The 15419-nt window shown below is 33.3% G+C and overlaps 1 protein-coding gene across 1 annotated transcript in view; it reads left to right on the top strand.

The window, feature by feature from the left end:
- The first annotated feature begins 1655 nt into the window (after positions 1-1655).
- The window catches only part of LOC136032036 (UPAR/Ly6 domain-containing protein crok-like), a 29678-nt gene continuing 15914 nt past the window's right edge, over positions 1656-15419 (top strand). Inside the window, exons 1-2 of the mRNA XM_065712125.1 lie at positions 1656-1849; positions 11076-11240. Of these exons, the coding sequence (XP_065568197.1) occupies positions 1789-1849; positions 11076-11240 (226 nt within the window). The 5' untranslated portion in view covers positions 1656-1788. The remainder of the gene's footprint in view (positions 1850-11075; positions 11241-15419) is intronic.

The raw sequence follows: 15419 nt of genomic DNA, 5'->3' as shown, positions 1-15419 counted from the left end.
TATATAAATTTATATATATATAATATATATATATATATATTATATATATATATATAATATTATATTATATATATATATATATATATATATATATATATATTATATATATATATATATATATATATATATATATATATATATATATATATATATATATATATATATATATATATATATATATATATATATAATATATATATATATATATATATATATATATATATATATATATATATATATATATATATATATATATATATATATATATATATATATATAGTGGGAGCACTAAGTGAAAAAGAGGTCCCTTCTTACGCCCAGTTTTCAGGCCAGCCCACATCCAATATGGAGCTGGACACCGACTGTGCAGATTATCATTTGAATGCTCGTGTTCGGTCTTTTTAGAAACCATATTCAACCTTACTATTCTGGTGCGTTCCAATTGTCAAGAACCCGTTTCCAAAATGCTTGATCCGTAGATGAAAACACTTTATTGGGTTAAACACGGAAAACCTAAAAACAGTCTTGTCGAAGCCATTTAAAAATTGCTTTAAATTCGGTGCTTGAAAACGCAATCTTGTTTAATTTAATAAATGGTCATTTTTAGATCTTTCTGGTAATTTTTGGCCTTGAACTACTAATTTTCGGCCTTGAGGTATATGAACTACACCACTTTCGGTTCCGGTTTTGCCAGCTATACTTTCAACTAAATTGGCCCCTGGTCTTATGTTTGCCTCAGTTAAAAATAGGGGTCCCCTATTATTGTGGAAATTAAAGCTCATTTCGGACAATTATAACTTATTTCTAAAAACAATTGCACTAAGATCTCATTCTCTCGAAGCATTATCTCACTAAAGTCTGATTTCAAAGAGTCTTGTCTTAGATGATGAAAGCCCTCCTCACATTAGGATAACTCTGATTACGATGTAGGATATTAAAATGAACAAAAGTTATATAAAAAATAGATTTTTCGAATGATAGTCCAGAGCAACATTTTAACTCAAAACAAACATCCATATATGAGGGGGGCTGCCATCTTCTCTTTACGCTTAAGTTTGACTTTTTGTCCTCAATACTTTAAGAACGACTCCTCAAACGCAAGGACAATTGGAGCGGAACAAAAAGTATTTTCCCAATACCTTAAGAATAGAAGAGCTTATAAAAGTGTGTTTGTTTTAAACAATAAATATCTCAGCACAAATGTTTCAAAAGGCAATCAGCAGGCGTAATACTTCCAGTTACCCACCAAGTACTTAATAGCTTACCACCAAGCATAGCACTATAAAGCTTAAAGCATTTAAGGAAAATGTTTTGAGTTTTAGCATAAATCTTTAATTTACTTCGGAAAGACCAAATTTAATTTGACATAATTAGTGACTCCTATCATCGCCATATAAATTTGCGAAGTGATTTGTCATAAATGACCAACTCTTTTATAAAAATATTATTCTGCGTTCATTGGGAACATGGAACACATTTCTGTTGTAACTATGCATAAAAAAAAAAAATCTAATTTCAAACTATTACGCAAGATACATTGATTTTCTAGAAATGGAAACGAATCCTTATAGGTCACATAGATCCAATTAGCAATAGTCTATCCAAAATGAGTGTTCGCGCCATATCGATTTCTTTGTTAAGGTCGATAGCTGGCTGCAGCATTGGATTCGGAGAGCGGAACGACGCCAGTTTCATTCTTGAAAAGTAGAAACGCAAGAAAAAAGTGGTCAGATCACTGTGATCTGATTAATTTAGAATACTCAGTGTTGTGTGAATGAGAGTATAACTATGGTTGAGCATTACATATTTCCTTTGTTTATTGTGATGTTTCTCTTCCAAAACAATCTGTGTAAGTAACTACTTCAAAAGTTTGTAATAATCCGGACGTTAAAACATGTCATTCAACAGCTTCTATCATAACATTGTTTTCATGATTTTACATAAATTGTACGAAAATGTTTCTTGTGACTTACCAATTTTTCTAAAGAATTTCCCAAGTAATTGAAAAAGAATGCTCGATCGAGTGATTAGTGTCATTAAAATAAAACCATAGATAAGCAATGAGTGATGATAAATATAAATACTGCATCTTAAGAAATGTAGCCTCGTGTATTTGTTTGTTATTTGAGGCATTAAAAATAGTTTTGGACGAGTGAAATAAACTGTTGTAGAATTTTTTTTTAATTAAGGGGTACGAGCACCCACCCTTACCTGATTACACCCCTGCTTAAATATAAATACTTGGTTATAAAAGTATTTAGTAAATTATTTAATATTATAGCCTACAATGCATATAGTAGTCCATACTTAAAGTTAATAATAATATGCTTCTTTCTTTGGTTGGTCTTGCTACTTTTGCAAATATTTTCTTGTGGAAACTAAATAGCGAAAGGCCTGACAATCATTTTCTAACGTCTTTTCTTATTAAGAGAAGGATCTTTCAAGGTAATTTTTAAATTCTAGAGCCCTCTTAATCCAATAAAAGAAGAATACCCTGAAATAACGAATAACTCATGTCCCATTTACAATAAGATTTTACTAATACGGATATTTAGCTGGTGCTAATTTAAAGCCAACATGAATTTTTCATAGAATATTTCAAACAAGCAAAAAATCTTATGAAAATCTAAATTGATAGATTTTTTGGTTTTAATTTCATGTTTTTTTGTTTTGTTTTATTTTTTTTGCTAGCTGAATCTCGATATTAGCAGAATTTCATTGTGAAGGAGCCTTTTTAGAATAGAAATTTATTATCAAGGAAACTTTCACAACATAAAAACCGCCAAACTTGTTGCTCTCCGTCAGCCAGCCTACATTTTATATATATATATATATATACTATATATATATATAGTATATAAGTACACAAGCATAAGTGCATAAGTAAAGTATAAATAAATAAGTAAAAGTAAGTAATATTAGTAAAATGAAGAAAAATAAGGGCATAGTAAAAACATAAGTACATTATAAGAACACACAGCGATGAATCAAACTGGCCTGGCAATGAAAAATGAAACAAAGAAAAACAGCACATTAACAGCGCAATTGAGACATTAAAATTATACATTACAATTTTCATTTATTTATGATTTCAAGGAACACTGATAGAAAGCTCTTTCTGTAACGCCCAGTTCTTGCATTAATATAATTTAGAACCGGGATTTTCTGTCCTTTTGATTGGGGTAAACGGGGCTTTGGAGAGTAATGAGGGGCTGGGAGCATACATTGAAAGTGTGAGTTACGACACAGCTTTTTTCTGAATTTGGTACGAAGAGTAACACATCAGGCCGCCAGGGTAGGGACGTGGAGTTCCTTGAAGAGGAGAAGGTAAGGCACTTGCCCTGACCGTATATAATTCACAGGGTTTTCTTCTGGATAATTTCTAGCCTACCGGATTGCTCTATCGTAAGACCGAAATGCCACACCGGGCAAGCATACTCAAGCTGCGGACGGGTAAAAGATATATAATGGCGAAGAATATGTGCTTTTGAGCATGAAAATTCACCATATAGCTTTAGGAGAGACAGATATGTACTAGCCTATTTAACAATGGAACAAATGTGGGCCTACCATTTGAAGTCGCTAGGCAGTCTGATCCCTAAGAGTTTAGTTTTTGTTGTAATTATTTCATTAGGTGTTTGGCTTTCATAAATATGGCTTTCATTTAAGAAAGTTAAAGGTCATAATATGAGATTTAAGGAAATTCACTTTCATTTTTGGGCTAATTCATTTGCAACGTCTTCGAGAATTTCCATTGAACTGCTCTTAATATTTTTTATGCACTTTTCGAGCCATGACAAGTCATCCACAAACTTCCATCGATTGGCTAATTCATTAGTAAGATTGTTAGTCATTACCAATAATAGTAAGGACCTAAAACCATACCCTACGGAACTCTATAAGAAATAGGGAGTGAATCAGAATAAACATTTTTGTGCTTAACAAATTGACTCCTATTTGACAGAAATGATGCAATAATGTTGACTATATAAGGGCTACATTAAATTCATTCAGCAATTTTTCAACTAAAAAATTATGACTAAGTAGATCAAAAGCCTTTTGGAGGACGATTAAAAAGAGATTCAGCCTGGTATATGGGTCGTCAAGTAATTTATATACAGTATCGAGAAGACTTGACCAGGCTATGTGTCGTTGATAAACTTTTCAGGTTTCGAAATTGTTGTTCATCAATAAGTTCAAGGATTGTCTTTTTAAGCCAATATGCTGCGAAGCTCTCATACAGTTTAGAGAAAGTTGGTGCTAAGGTACTTGGTCAGACTCCATAAAAATCCAAAATAACACCATTCTTCTGGATAGGGGTAATATATTCTTTTTTGCAGCCCCAAGGGAATGAATATTTCTAGTTATTGCATTAAAAATATTTGATAAGAGTTCTGATAACTTATTTGTAAATGCTTTTACTAAAAAAGGAGGGTATATTGAAGTTCTCTTTAATTTACGTATTTTTGCCTCAACATCAACAGGCTGTACTATAGGGATATCTTAGTCTGGTGCTGGGGGGGGGGGCAGAAAACATTACATGAAAGAGCAGAGAGGGTTTGTACAATACCGGCAATGTGTTTATTTAGTGAATTAGCTATAGTTTAGGAGGAATATCAAAATTTAAGTCAACATTTTGACTGCTTTACCATTGATTTTCTTGACTGTATTACACCACTGCTTCGCTCGTGCTTTAAAGAGTTCGCTTACTTTATTACGATGATACTGGGCTGAAGTTTTCCGAGTCTTTTTTTTTTTTTTTTTTTTTTGTAGACTTCCTTAATAGTTCAGCTTCTTCAATTTTCCTTGGCGAAATAATTTTAATTTTTTGTCGGATTAAAGTTTTTATTGCAAATTTTTATGCGGCTTATCATTAGAATATCTTTTATTTTTGACCTCTGGAAAATGGAGTAAATAACTATTGATAGGTTTTTCTTGGAAAAGTTCGGATTTCTGATTTGATTGGTAGGTGGCGAATAATCTTTCCGCTCCTATATCGAAAGATATGGAGTTACTTTTAGATTTTGATGCTTTTTCAATACTTTCCTTGTGTCGCTGTAATCGTGTTCCTAAATTTTGGTGGGTTCGACCAATGTAATGAGTTCCACAACTACATGGTATTTGATACACCCCTCTTAGACGAGCTTTATTTCGATTCAGCTTTAAGCAATCATATTTTTGAAAATCCAAACCATTATGTTCTATTTGACGAAACAATTCTTATTAGCAATGAGTTAGGTATCAAACAAACTGTCCGCGAGGCAATCGAAATCAAGCGAAACTTAAATAATAATACATCCCTAAATAGAGACTTGAGTGAATACACACTCAACCCTATGTACACAAAATTAATTATAGAAAACAATCTAATTCAAAATGAAACAAAAATAGGAACGAATAAAAACAAGCCGTATCCCAAAAGAACTACAAGATTAGCTGCAGAGAAGGCAAATATCGCAGTAAGAAATTATTCTAGTTTTTAATAAATACAGTTAGTGAAATGAATGAACCATTTTAGCTAGTAAAATGTTATCGCAGAGTCTTGGTTGAACTTTTTGTTAAAAAGTAATGATGCCTAGGCTATTTTAAAGAATGGATTTTTAACCGAGAACTTTTTTGTAAGTGTGTTATTGTTTATTATTTTATTTGCTGAAGATGGCCCTTAGATATAGGGCCGAAATATTTAAATTTGGTTTGTTCGTTCACTGTCTTGGGAAAAAAGTCCTCATTATTCTTTCTTCTGTATTTCTATTATGGAAAGGCAGTGTGGTCTTCGTTATTATTTATAAAAGAAAAAAAAAGAAAACAATGCTTCTACATTGACAGCTTTTTGATAGTTTTTCGGAAAAAATTTCTATTAAATTTCTATATAAATTTCTCTGCATCATTAGGATGTTAATAGTTGCTTTATAATAGTTCATTCTGAATAGCTGAGAGTTGATTCTCAAGAATGGCACATCTATTAGTTAAAGTTGAGATTTCACTAATGTGTTCAGAACAGTTCGTGCATGGGGCTTTACCCTTACTGCTGGACCTAGTCACTGTCTTAGTTTGGGGATTAGAAGTCCTTGGTGTGACTATGGGTGTGTTTTCGGCAAAGGGTCAAGGGCTCACTCATGGCGTAACTTCACACGGAATTTTCATACCACTGTGAAATGAGGGAGTCACAATTCAAGCACAACTATACCGGTAGTTTCTCTCCTGCTCCAACCTTGATCCTTGCACTCTTAGCATGCCACCATTGACTGTATTTGGTACACTGAATCGTTCCACTAGTAGCTGGATTTTTACACTCAGGACAGTAATATTGAGACAAAATTAACTTGGAAAGACTAGGCCCTTTGCACTAGGCTGATAGGGAGGAGGCCTGTCTTGAACCCGACTATACCCTCTTCATCAGGAGTAAAAACAGCTAAAATTATAGATTAGATATACAAACGTCAAACATGTAGAATTGATGAAGGTCAATTTGTTTCTAAATGTGTTTTTTTAAGCTGGTTTCTATTGTATTTTTTTTTTTGATAAAATGAAATGTAGACAAATCTACATAAGTATCTGCTCCCTTGATTTGGTTTTGTTTCGTTGCTATTTTACTTACTCTTTTATTTTGCTATTTTATTTTACTATTATTACTTACTGTAAAAATTTCAGAGAAATCTGAGGAAAGGACTTAAAACATTATGTTGACTTTAAAACCAATTGAAATATTTTCTACCAGCCCCATACTACTATAGTACTATATACTATATACCATACTACTATAGATAGTAGCTCCTAAAAGTAAAAGAAAGGTAAAGTGGTCAGAAAAAAAGCTTCCTTTGGTCCCTGAAGATGACCGTGGTCAAAGAACCTATCCTTACTTAATAATTCTTTGGATCTAATAGGAGGTAAACTAACTTGCACAACTTTCTAACCCCTTAACCAAGAATGACTCTGCTCTAATAACCTAGTCATACTTGCACGTCCCTCTCCGTAACAGACATGAAATTGAGTTTTTCGCATCCTAAAATGTATCGGAAGTAAATAACAGGCGTCAACAAAAGAGGTCAACCCCTCATCATAAAGATGACCAAGACAACAACCAATTGCTATTTACAAGCCTCTACCATGTCATAAAATTTGAACTAGATTTTGCTTTTCTAGCTTGCACCACAAAACTAAACTTTTCAGTCCATCGAATTTTCTGCAGGTATTACATGGACACGGACAAATTTTTGCACGAAAAAAACTGATGGCGTATACCTAGATCAGCCCATCAAGGACTATTGATTAGTGCTGAAAAACAAATCCATCTGTCTTCATTTAAAAGTCTCCTTCTGCGGGTCATCTTTTGTTTTTTAATAACAGATTAGACCCTTACCTTACAACTTTCTAGCAATAAACTGAAATAGGCCGACTAGGGAAAAACAAAACACGAAACAAAAGTGTTGCTCCCGCAAAACAAAAGATCGCAGACATATCATTGTATTTGATGCAGATAGTTTTTCAATATTAAAACTTTTTCGTACTTGGAAACTGACAAAGTAAACTGTCAAGTCCAGGGTTTATTTTATAGGTAAAAAAATACCATGTTTAGCAATCGTTTAAAAATGGTATTTAAAGTAAGATATTATAGAGATCTATTACTCTGGAGATCAACTTTTTGTCGTTTCAGGCGCTGGCTGCCTTGGGGTTAAAACAAGAATTTGCTTAGTTTAACCTATTAAGTAAAAGGTCAAGGTTTTTTTTTAAATTGCTTTTTTTAATCCTTCACTCGTGTCAAGTCAATCTAAAATCGTAAAATATTTGAGTCCAAAAAACAAAATTCCAGATCACATTAGGAAACCATAAGGAAACCATTTTACTTCGCACACTTGTGAAAGAGTGTGCTTAATTTCAATCTTAAGTAGGGACTATGGACTTCTTAAAAAGGAACCCTGCTTGCGTGGCATCATGGTGTTGTCAAAGTTGACCTTTCAGTTTTTCTTACAGAAACTGTGACTGTAATCGGCGCAGCAGTGTGACCTTTAGGATGGGTATTTTTCGAGGAAATTATAACTTGTAATCGACACAGCATTGCATTTTATTCTAACTACAGGATAATCATTATGGGTTTTTGCTTGTTTTGGTGTTTTTGCTTTTTTTTTTCTTTTCTGCTGAATACCCTCTTCTAGGCTAAGGCATCTGTTATGGGCTGGCTCCCTATTTTAGGGTCATATTTGTAGGCATGAATACATAATGATTCAGAGGTAATAGGCTTGAGATTGCTTGTGCAGGACCTTGACTCTTGTTTATAGAAGAGTATCGCGAAGTGTGGAAATCCATATAGTGACCCAGATGAGTCCAGGGTTGCACAAGGCGTTCTCTCAACTAGAGCGGTCTGTAAACACTGTTATTTTCCTTTCCTATACCAAATTTAGCAAAGCTAGAATGCTTTGTATCCCTATTTCTACCAAAAGACATTACGATATCATAAAATTAGGTAATATAGCATTTAATTACTCGAGCAGGAAGGATGCGGTGCATAGGCAGGGAGTAAGGCTCATAATAAATAAGGAAGCTCCTAAGTCTTGCTTAGGTTGGTAAGGTATTAATAATGAGACTCTAGCTGCTCATTTTGCGAGTAAAAAGTGCAGGCTATAAGTCAAAGTCGCACAAATGCCCCGGTAGAATCAAGTGACGGAGTTAGTAGCGACTTGGTAAAAATGTTAGCTAAATGATGATAATTTGGAAGGTTTTAGAATTTAAGGTACATGGAAAAGTTTAAAAATTAATTTCCAGAATACTAAGTCACTTAGACTAAGAATAACTGAAGTTGAAGACTTTGAAGAGATTATGTCGAATAAAGAGAATATCAGTAAAGTGGAAAGTTTCACTTACCTGAGTTATACTATTAGTAAAGAAGGTTAATAAGATAAGATAAAGATAATATAATATTTATTTTCACAAGGCTATCACAAGCTCTAATAGAGCCGAATTCGCTTCATATGTCCAAAAAAAGAAGAACAAAGAATTAAATAATACAGCAAGACAAAAGTGAAAGACAACACCAATCAAGCATAAAAATGGTCAACAAAAACCTAGCACATAAGCAAAAAAAGGCCAAGAAGTAGAATGAAATTTATGCGAATAATGGCAAAAAGAAAAAGAATGGGGATAAAACGGAATCACGGACTAAAAGAATAAATGTTGCCGAATTCATATTCAAAAAACAACCCACTTAAAATCAAGTCAAATTAACTGTCAAAATATCAAAATAAAATATTTACAGTTTAAAGAAAGGAATGTACCGAAGACATGGTTAAGAATGAAATAGAGCATGAATAAATATTACAAATAGACCAAATAAAAGTGACCAAAGATAAAAAAAAAAAACAAGAGCTAAGAGCTCATATGGCACTTGTGACGAGGCCGAAAGAGCCAAGAGCTTATATGGTATGAGCTCTAGCAAAATTCTAAGAATCAATGCATTGATTTAAAAAGAAAATCAGATGCTTAATGCCGGTTGGGATTTAAAATAAGAGCTCTGAGTCACGAGGTCCTTCTAAATACCAAAATTCATTAAGATCCCTCCGTCCCCATCTCCCCCAAAGCGAGCGGATTCGTTGTGGTTACGTCAATCAAGTATCTAGGACTTGTGCTTATTTTTCCCACCAAGTTTCATCCCGATCCCTCCGCTTTAAGTGTTTTCCAAGATTTTAGGTTCCTCTTCCCCCAGTGTCACCAGATCCGGTCGGTATTTAAAATAAGAGCTCGGAGACGATATCCTTTCAAACATCAAATTTTATTAAGATCCAATCACCCGTTCGTAAGTTAAAAATCATTTATTTTTTTATTTTTCCGATTTAACCATCCCCCACTACCCCCCTCCAGATGTCGGAATCGGAGAAACGATAATTTCTAATTTATTATAGTCTGGTTCCCGATACGCCTGCCAAATTTCATCATCCTAGTTTACCTGGAAGTGCCTAAAGTAGCAAAACCGGGACAGACAGGCCGACTGACAGAATTTGCGATCGCTATTTGTCAGTTGGTAGATACCAAGTGCCATAAAAATGAAGCATAACTATTGCAAACATACATTATCAACTAAAACAACGGATAGAGGAGTTTTGGTGCAGGACACAGATCAGGAATTATTAAGCCGCTCCTGAGATAAAGGGGATAAAACTTTTCTGGATCCTCTCAGTGACGGCATGGATCGGAGAATACATTAGGATTCCCCGAGAACCTAAGCAGGGGAGTCGCAAACACACACAAATTTGGTCCCTCCTTTCTTTTAACCTGGTAATTCGTGCAGATTTAAGGAAAAATAAGTATGGAATTTTGCTTTTCAGCAGGATGACGTTTTTCAGCAGTCCATGTAGAAACAAAACTAAAAGGAGATCACTCCCCAAATGTAATGGGAAGTGTCCGTAAGAAAGGATTTAAAGGAAATTGGACCTTTTGGGGAGTGAGTAAGAGGGGAGCTTTGATACCTCAGGATGGAAGATGAGGCATGCGAAACTGTGATGGCCTCAGTCGGCCTGGTGCTGCAGTGAGTTGTTAGTGACAGTAGTAGCAGTATCATGTCTCCCAAGAAGCTAGTATTTTCCTTATAACAAATAATTATTTTCAAAATGTTTATAAAAAAAAACGTTTGCCTTTCTTTAAGGCAGTGATAAGAAGGCAAGGATGTCAATTCATGATAAAATAGGGAAAAGGGTATAGACTGTGCCTTTAAAATCAATGAAATATCAATTGATTTCAAAATTCTTTTTTTTTAGATTTCCGGTTACTACTGAACTGAGTCGGTCCTCAATTACAGTTCCTTACCACGAACCATTTGAAATATTCAGAATGGACAGTGTTGTAGAATTTAATGGCATTTTTTCCTGCACATGGAAAAACTTAAATATCTTAAATGAATGTTAAAACGGAACTGAAAGATGGTAAAACTATACATTTTTGTTAGTTGAAAAAACTGAAAAACAAAAAATAAAGAGTATAGTACAAGCAAAATTCTAGTCTTTTCATTCTGGCTAATTTTACTAACTGTGGATCCGAGCTAAATATAAAAAAAGGCAAATATAATAAATCGAAATTCAATTTTTCAGGCAATGCCTTGAAGTGTTATGACTGCAACTCTGCTTTTGATCCAAGATGTGGTGAGAATTTTGACAATTCAACAATCGCTTTGGTGGATTGTGACCAGAGACAAGCCAATATTCCGGGCATGAAAGATCAAAAAGCTACCATTTGCAGGCGCGTCATAGAAAACGGTATGAAGGGTTTATAGTAATGTGCTACCCGTCTTTGCAAAAAAAGTTAAAAAAAAGTAAATTTTAGGGTTTTAGTGACGCATTTACATCTCTTCAAGTTTTAAGCCAAACGAGAAAAAAAAACTTTTCACGAAGAGTTAGAATTATTTCTGCCGAATCGTTGTTGCAAAATTACCCTTGAGGAAAATTTCAAAATTGGCATGGTATAAAATTAATAACTGAATCTCTGACCGAAAGCCTTCGTTAGTGGACTTGTTTCCTCTCAAAAAAAAAAAAAAATGAACAGAAAAGGACTGTTAAAAAAGTCTGGGCTTTTGAGCCCCCTCCCATCTGATTAAAAGTAGTCATAAAAATGAATGTTCGAAGGTGTAATACCATTTAGTTTTTTCCTATTTTCTTATTTCTGCACAATTGTAATTGGTTGAAACACATTTTTTTTTTCTGCTGGAAATCGAATTTTCAATTTTTTTCTCGTAAGGGTAAAAAACTGTTATCTGTAATATTATCTGTTTTAGCACTTTAAAAAGGTAAAGTAATTTATTTATTAATTACTGGTACTTCAAAGCTCATCGCGCCGATAGTTTGAAATTCAGCTGCAAATTTTGACGTTCATTATAGACAACTATTTTCTATTTAGTTCAATTTCTAAGAAAAAAGGTTCGTTTGATGTTCCATGAAATGCCTCCCAAGCCATGTGACGAATAATTTAGGGTCTTTAAAATGCATGCGGTGAGTTAAATTTGTTGAATATCTATCTTCAATTTGAAGATTGTTTTTGTGATTTTAAAATCACTTTTTGAATAGTGATTACTGCTTCACTTTGCTGAGCACTGATGTCTGTATTTCATCAAAATTTGTTCATCTTACTCCTTACTTCTATGAAAATCGAAAAAAAATTCTTCATGACTTTCAATTTGGTTTCCAAATGAAGCACTCCACTGAACATGCCTATATGACCCTCTTGAATTTAATACATTTTGCATTAGATTCGGGATTAATTCTGGCTGCTATATTCCTGGATATTCGTAAGAAATTCGATTCCTTAACCCATGAAATTCTTCTATCGAAGACGTCTCATTTTTGCCGTCTCATTTTGGCATTAAGGTTAATGTATTTTCTTGGTTTCAATCTTATTTGAATGAGAGGCTAATTTCTGTCGATCCACTTTTCTGTTCACCCTCACAAGTGAATTTTGGCGTCTGTCAGGGATCAGTTTTAGGGCCTGTGGCATTTTGATTTATATAAATAACCTTTTTTATGTAGTAAAAAAGCTGAAACTTAGTAATTGCTGTAGTTTCTGTCATCCTAAGCCTTCTCTCGCCCATAGCGCCAACTATAGTTCGCCATCTTCTGATGTTCTTGTTTGTCTTGCTGACAGATCACTTGACACTTCGGGAAATCGTGAATCTGAGCTTCGATCAAATTTGGAAAATTTGTTTGAGAGAGTGATTTTACGGCTTGATGTTAATTATCTTACCCTTAGTTTTTGGAAGTTCAGTTTTTTTTATATTTTTGCATGTTTCTCAGATTTATATCCAGTTATCAGAACTTCATCAGCCAAATAGGATAATTTATAGATCTAAAGATCGATATATTCGTTTTTCGGGCATTCTTGTTTATGGACACTTGTCTTTCAAACGTCACATTAATTTGATTAAAATGAAGATATGCAAGAGTCTCGGTATTTTAAGGAAACTTAAACATATTTTCCCTGGATACACTTCGAAAATCCCTTTTCACTGCTTGATCCAATCTTACGTTTCTTGTCGTCCATTAGTGTGGATGTCAACCTTTCCTTCATTGTTAAAACCACTTTCTAAGGTTTACAATAAAGCTAGAAACCTCATTAAGGAGACTAATTATTCAAAAGTTATCACTTTACTTGGTCTCGAGTCACTGTATATTCTTTCACGTGCATGTTTTACTTTTGCTCAGCTTCATTGTGACCTACCCCATTACCTAAGGGTTCCGCCATCTATTACCTCTGATCAGAATAATTATAGTATTCGCAATACCAAAAATCATATTCAAATTACTTTTACTCCTGGTGTAAGGTCAGATTTTAATCCTCTAATTGCGAGTCATATTCTGTGGACAAAGTTGCCCAAATCAGCTCGAAGCTATAACTCATTCGGTTTGTTCAAAAAAAATATTGTTAAGAATCCTTTGGCTTCTTAGAAGTTATTTTATCTATTTTTTTCATATATATATATATATATATATATATATATATATATATATATATATATATATATATATATATATATATATATATATATATATATATATATATATATATATATATATATATATATATATATATATTTATTTTTATTTCATCGGAGTCTATTTAATATAATCTACTTAATCAATTTAGTCTATTCAATGGATTTAGTTTTGTTTTCTATAGTTTTTATTTTATTTATATTTTCTTTGTTTTCCTTTTTGCTCTTCTCTTTGTGAATAAGTGATAATTTAAATTTTTTTCTTCTCTGATTAAGTGACTCATTTGTCTTCCCCCTTCTTTATAGACCAAAGAGCCTTTGGGGAAATAGTAAAATGTAATATTGTATGTGTATCCATGATGAATAAATCTTTTCTTATCACAGAAGGAAAAAAAATTAAAAAGGTGACGAATAAAAATCTTTACTTTACATTCTTATTTCACGATTCCCTTGGCTATTAACCTTTTAGCAAGATTTAAAGAGAATTAGAGAAAATTGTGACGAATACAAATATTTACCCCATATTATGATGTGACGATTTTCTTGGCTGTTAGTAATGGTAAAAAAAAAATTGCAGGAGGGATGCTAAGAAATCCCCCTGGAAAAATCCCCCGCAAACTTTCATCCCCATGGAAAATACCCACCGCATACATTCCCCCTCTAAAGGGTGAAATTTAATCGAAGCTCAGATTCACGATTTCCCGAAGTGTCAAGTGATCTGTCAGCAAGACAAACAAGAACATCAGAAGATGGCGAACTATAGTTGGCGCTATGGGCGAGAGAAGGCTTAGGATGACAGAAACTACAGAAACTACAGTAGGAGGTGAGCTAGTTACCCTCTAATCATTTAGTTCACTTCAAACGGGCACGCGAACTGTTTAGCTCTGATCAAATGAGCCCTTTCCTGATCTTCTAGGATCACTGGTTTGATAGGATCATCCCTGGAGAACATAAAAAAAATCCAACAAATAACCATGCATCTCATTTATGGTCAGAACATATTTTACAACAGGCTAAAACCCGGATTGGAGCCTGATTTCATCGATTATGTCCAGCTTCTTGTCTGTAAGAACCGACCACACGCGCAGTGGCGTAGTGGGCTAATATTTCTGTACCAGTAGGCATCTGAAAATAATACTTTATAGTACAAGGAGAAATATTTAATTGCCACAAGGTATTGAACGCATTAAATTTGCATTTAGCGTTTAATAGCCAATACTATAAGGAGGCTAAAAGTTGAATTCGAATTGAATAAATAAAACTGGAAAAGTAAAATTACGTTTATAAGTAAAATATGAATAGTGTAAAATGCATTTTCATTTTAATGCTGTAATAACTGGAAAAGAGAATATTTGTAATATCATTCGCTTTTAGTGGAGCGCCAATGACGCAGTAGGGTTTAGATTTTTAAAGTAGGAAAGAAGGCAGTAAATACATTCTAATAACGACAAAACTAAATTTGTCGTTAACGGTCTTGGGAAGAAATAAGGTTAAACTAAATATTTGATATATAATGATATCAACTGCTAAAATCCCCATTAGTTCAAAATTTGATTTTACGGTAATTTCACTTTTTATCTGCAGTGTTGAAATCGTACGTAAGAAATCGTTTGCAATAAAGTTCCATTTTCAATAAAGCGCCGATGACTCAGTAGGTTTTAGACTTTTATAGCTAGGGAAGGAGGCAGTACCCACACTCTTCTTTGAATTGATTTTTGTTCGTTTCAATCTTGATTTGCATGTTTAGTTAAAGCTTTACTCGTTATGAGGTTTATTTATTCATTTATATTAGAATATTTTGTATGTTTCTTAACTCTGGTTGTTTATTTAGTTTCTGTTTATTTTTGGTTTCATTTATGTTACATTAGTAAAATATTTGTATTCTTTTTAAGCTTGATTTGCATATTCAATTTAGGCTGTACTGGTTTTAAGCTTTATTTATTCATTTATATCA

Source organism: Artemia franciscana, chromosome 10 (assembly GCF_032884065.1).
Source record: "Artemia franciscana chromosome 10, ASM3288406v1, whole genome shotgun sequence".
Classification (NCBI taxonomy): domain Eukaryota; kingdom Metazoa; phylum Arthropoda; class Branchiopoda; order Anostraca; family Artemiidae; genus Artemia; species Artemia franciscana.
Note: the sequence above shows the minus strand (reverse complement) of the source record. Positions and strands in the feature narration are given on the sequence as shown.